The following is a 4308-nucleotide window of genomic DNA, read 5'->3' on the forward strand; positions in this document are numbered from 1 at the left end:
TTACATGATAGAGATAGATGATGAATAGAAAGATGATAGATAGATAGATAGATAGATAGATAGATAGATAGATAGATAGATGATAGATAGATAGATAGATAGATGATAGAGATGATAGATTCAGATTATAGTTAGATATGACAGATAAATGTGTGATAGCTCTGTGTGTGTGTGTGTGTGTGTGTGTGGTGTGTGTGTGCGCACGTTCATGTCTGTATGTGTGATGGCGTGAAATAAAACTTAGGACTCATACCATACTGAGTTCTTCTAACTTGCTTTAATTTCTGAAACTCACCCCAGATGGAGGAAGTAAAAATTCCTGTGGGTGAGGCATACAAATGTACACTTTATATCAGCTGCTCTGGCAACTCCCTTGCATACCTGTTTACACAGCCCCTTAGATGTTCTCTGAGATCTCTTCAAGTCCGTGTTTCTGTATTAGTAAACCATCATTCAAGGATGACATTGCTCAACCTCTGTTCGTTGCTCTAATTGCTAAGAACTGCATTTATTTTCTCATTCTCTTCTGTCTTTTTGGTCCTGAGAATCAGATTCAGGACTTTGTGTTTGCTGGGCATGTTCTTGTTCTGCTGAGCTGTAACACCAGCCTTCCAAATTCTCTCCTAACTTACACGTTTAATTCATTTCTATTCCTCAGCATGAGTTACTGTTGGCTACTGGAATGTTCCTGCTTGGTTGGAGAAGCTATTTCTTGCAGCAATGCTTACTGTAAGGAACCCTTCTCCACTGTTTCTAAGAGTGTAGACTGGCACAACCACCAAGGAAATCATTATGGACATTCCTCAAAAAACTAGGTTTAGTGGGGCCAGGGAGATAACTCAGCTGCATAACCTGCCTGGCAAGCGCAAGGTCCTGAGTTTGATCCCCGGTGTGTGGTCCCTCTCCTCTCCCCTCCCCCCAAAAAAAAACAGGATAAGAGGTCCCATTCAACCCATCTGTTCCCCTCCTAGGTGTTTTTCCAGAAGAACTGAAAACATCATGCCTCAGTGGTATATGTACACCCATATTTATAGCAAAGCAATTTGTCATAGTTGAATCTTGGAAATAAACTAAACTACTGTCAACTGGGGAATGGATAAAAAAGATATGGTAGTCTTGTACACTGGAATATTACTCAGCTATAAAAAAGCTAAACTCACAATTTTTATGTGTAATTTTTTTTTAATTTTTATAATTTTTTAACCAATCTTGCATCCTTATAATCTGGTAATCCAAACAACTAATTTGAAGACAACAAAATGTAATATAACAACCACTGTTGAGCTGGGGAGATGGCTCTGTGGTCTAAGCACCTGCCTGGTAGGTGTAAGGACCAGGGTTGGATTCCCAGTACTGCATGCCATACCAGGCCCAAAACCAGGTGTGGTGGCAAATGCCTATAATCCCAGCGCTGGAGAAGCTGAGACAGGAAATCACTATGAGTCCACCCTGCGTAGTCAGACCCAGTACTAAATTTAAAAATATGAACTAATTAAATAAATAAATATTTTTTAAACCATTGTTGAATTCCTATCATTCTGCTTAGTAAAATTCTGTATTGTTTCTAATAATATTTTTTTTACTATTTTTACTCTCTTCAAAAAATACAAATAATAAAATAATGTTTACTGTTATTGAAAAAGAAAAGAGGATCTTAACTCGATACCCTTGAAATTTATGCCTTCTGACCTTTTTAAAAAAGATATGTGTTTTCTGGCATAGTGGTCCATACCTGTAATTCTAGCACTTGGGAGGCTGAGGCAAAAAGATCATTTTGAATTCAAAACCAGCCTGGGCTACAAAGTGAGCTCAAGACCAGCCTGAACTGCATAAGAAGACCATGTCCCAAAAAGAAAAAAAAATGTGTTAAATGAAATATGATAGAAATAGTATTCTCTTCTAGGTAATCTCTCCAAATAGCTTTTATATTTGTAACTAGCAAAACTATGTGTGATATAACCACTTGGAGGTACAGAGTTCAGCCAAGTCCTCTATCACTAACAGTACTGGTGCTAAACATAAAATGTATTCAACAGGAGGACTGAGATACTTTTTATTTTGCTTACAAAAGGGACACTGTCTTCTTCTGTAAAGGAACATAGACAATGTCTTCAGAAATACTCATTCATTATAGCTCATCACCTTTAAGAGTTAAGCTCACTACCAGAGAGATTCTATAAAAATAATGAAGCTTCCTATCATTGTTTTCAATGTGAAAGTAATGAAGTTTCCTATCATTGTTTTAATGTGGATTTTTCTAAGCTAAAAAAAAAAAATACCTGAGCCAGCCAGATAGCTCAGCAGATTTAAAGTGCCTGCTTAGGCAGATGCAGGGACCAGGGTTCAATCCCCAGTGTGCTGTGCCGGTCCCACCCCCAGGCACACTAAGACAATGATTGAGACTGGGTGTGGTGTCACGAGCCTGTAATCTCAGTGCTTGGGAGGTTGAAAACAGAAGGATCACTACAAGTCCAATCTGTGTAGTGAGACCCTGTAGATCCTGTACTAAATACATTAAAAAATAAAATAAATAAAAAGAAGACACCTTATATGATTTGTTATATAGGATTCATCACTTTACCCAAGACAGTGTCAGAATCCCAAAGGATGTGCATACTTGTTAAATAATATCCCAGGGTGCTTAAATAGGAGACAATGTACTTTATTCTACAGTGACTAGTCCCTGTAAAAGAACACTGTGAGTTTAGTGTGCACCAGCACTGTGTTATGGTTTGTGTCTCATAATCCTCCCAAAGTCTCATGAAGTCACTGAGGCAACTTCTAGAATTTGTGATTAATTCATGATCCAGTGCAGAGATTAGGAATGTGAGTGCTACACCCACCTTGGGGTGGGTAATGTGCATACAACATAAGGAAGGGAGAGCGGCTTGGGCTTGCTACCTTCCACAGCCACTGCTCCTCCCTTTGCTCTTTGCTGTTTTCTACCACCATGAACTGCTCTCCTCAGCCATGTGCCGCTCTGCCTCGGAGCCAGCAGAGTATGGACTGAAACCTCCACTAACTGTGAGGCAACTAAACCTTTCCTTCCTTAATTTGGGGTGCCAGGTGTTTGGTCCCAGCAACAAGAGAGAAGTAACTATGACATATTAGAATAACCAAAAGTTTCTCCTGTTTTCTTGGGAAGGTGAGAAAAGACAAGAAGGATTCATGAAGCTACTGGCATGTGGTTGGATGTTCTACTAAAAGCTGCAATTCTGAAAAATCCCTTTCTTCTCCCTGTCCCTTCACAACCTGTATATTAACTGATTCACAGTTTGTACAAAGTTCAAATAGAAAACCTTTTTTCAGTACTCTTGACAGTTTATCACACAGGATTAAAGATTATTTGCCTGTCCTTGCTTATGATACTTGTTTGTGAGAACAATAAATCTACCTCCCCAGCACTCAGCGCATTAGAAAATAAGTACATACAAAGAAATAAAACTGCATTCAAGAATGAGATTATGTAAGCTGAGACAAATTTATTGAGAATTTGAGAGACACATCCACAATTTCTTCAAGGCAAGAGGCATGAGTGTATCTCAAAAATAATACTTGTCGACTTAGTTGCCAAGATTTTAAAATTGTCCCAACAAACATCATCTGAGGACATCATCTTGAGGCATCGTCTGAGTTGGCAGGATCCTCTTTGGAATTCGAAGCTAGGTCTGGAAAGCAGCCACTTGGAGGTTGTTCAGCAAATGAGTGCGAAAGAGCAAGGACCTGGAGATGTGCCACTGGACCTTCGTAGGAGAGAAGATCCTATGCCTCGGAGACTTCGGAAATTAGTAGAGAGCAAATGGCCAGTAGCGCCTGTAGTTATAAATCCCAGAGCCATTATAACCATAGCCAAGGCCATAGCCCACTGGGGAATAGGTGCTGCCATAGCCACAGCCAACGCTGTACCCCAGTGGGTAGCCATAGCTGCCCCAGTAGCATCCGGGGAAGTCAGCGCTAGAGAAGTTGTTGAAGTACATGGTGTTGGGAGTGGAGGGTTTAGGCAGCAGAAGAAGATAGTGTGATGGATTCTCAAGTCTCAGAACCCTCTTTATATACCCTGGCTCTGAGGTGTGGTAGAAAAATATGAGGCCTTCATTTGCATTGTTGACACCAATTTACCCTACCAAAAGCTCATTAATTTGTTTTGCTCTTGCATAAGACTCCTCTCATGTGACATAATGCAGGGAGATGGTTCCTTCAAACAAAGTAGCACCTTGCTAAAAAAAAAAAAAATTATTGCAGTTACTTCAAAGCACTCAGTCTTATAGACCCTACATATAATTCTCTGTAAGTAGGCTTTAGTAACGC

General features: G+C 39.8%; 1 protein-coding gene across 1 annotated transcript; it reads right to left on the reverse strand.

The window, feature by feature from the left end:
• Positions 1-3785: 3785 nt before the first annotated feature.
• On the reverse strand, positions 3786-3977 carry LOC101565638 (keratin-associated protein 8-1). The gene has a single exon (XM_004648547.1). The coding sequence runs from the start codon at positions 3975-3977 to the stop codon at positions 3786-3788; it is 192 nt and encodes a 63-aa protein (XP_004648604.1).
• Between the last annotated feature and the right edge of the window lie 331 nt (positions 3978-4308).

This window comes from Octodon degus, unplaced genomic scaffold, assembly GCF_000260255.1.
Source record: "Octodon degus isolate 3935 unplaced genomic scaffold, OctDeg1.0 scaffold00436, whole genome shotgun sequence".
Classification (NCBI taxonomy): Eukaryota; Metazoa; Chordata; class Mammalia; order Rodentia; family Octodontidae; genus Octodon; species Octodon degus.

What these genes read in the sequence shown, in the direction of transcription:
- LOC101565638 (XM_004648547.1), bottom strand. Translation starts at nt 3,977, where the DNA reads ATGTACTTCAACAACTTCTCTAGCGCTGACTTCCCCGGATGCTACTGG.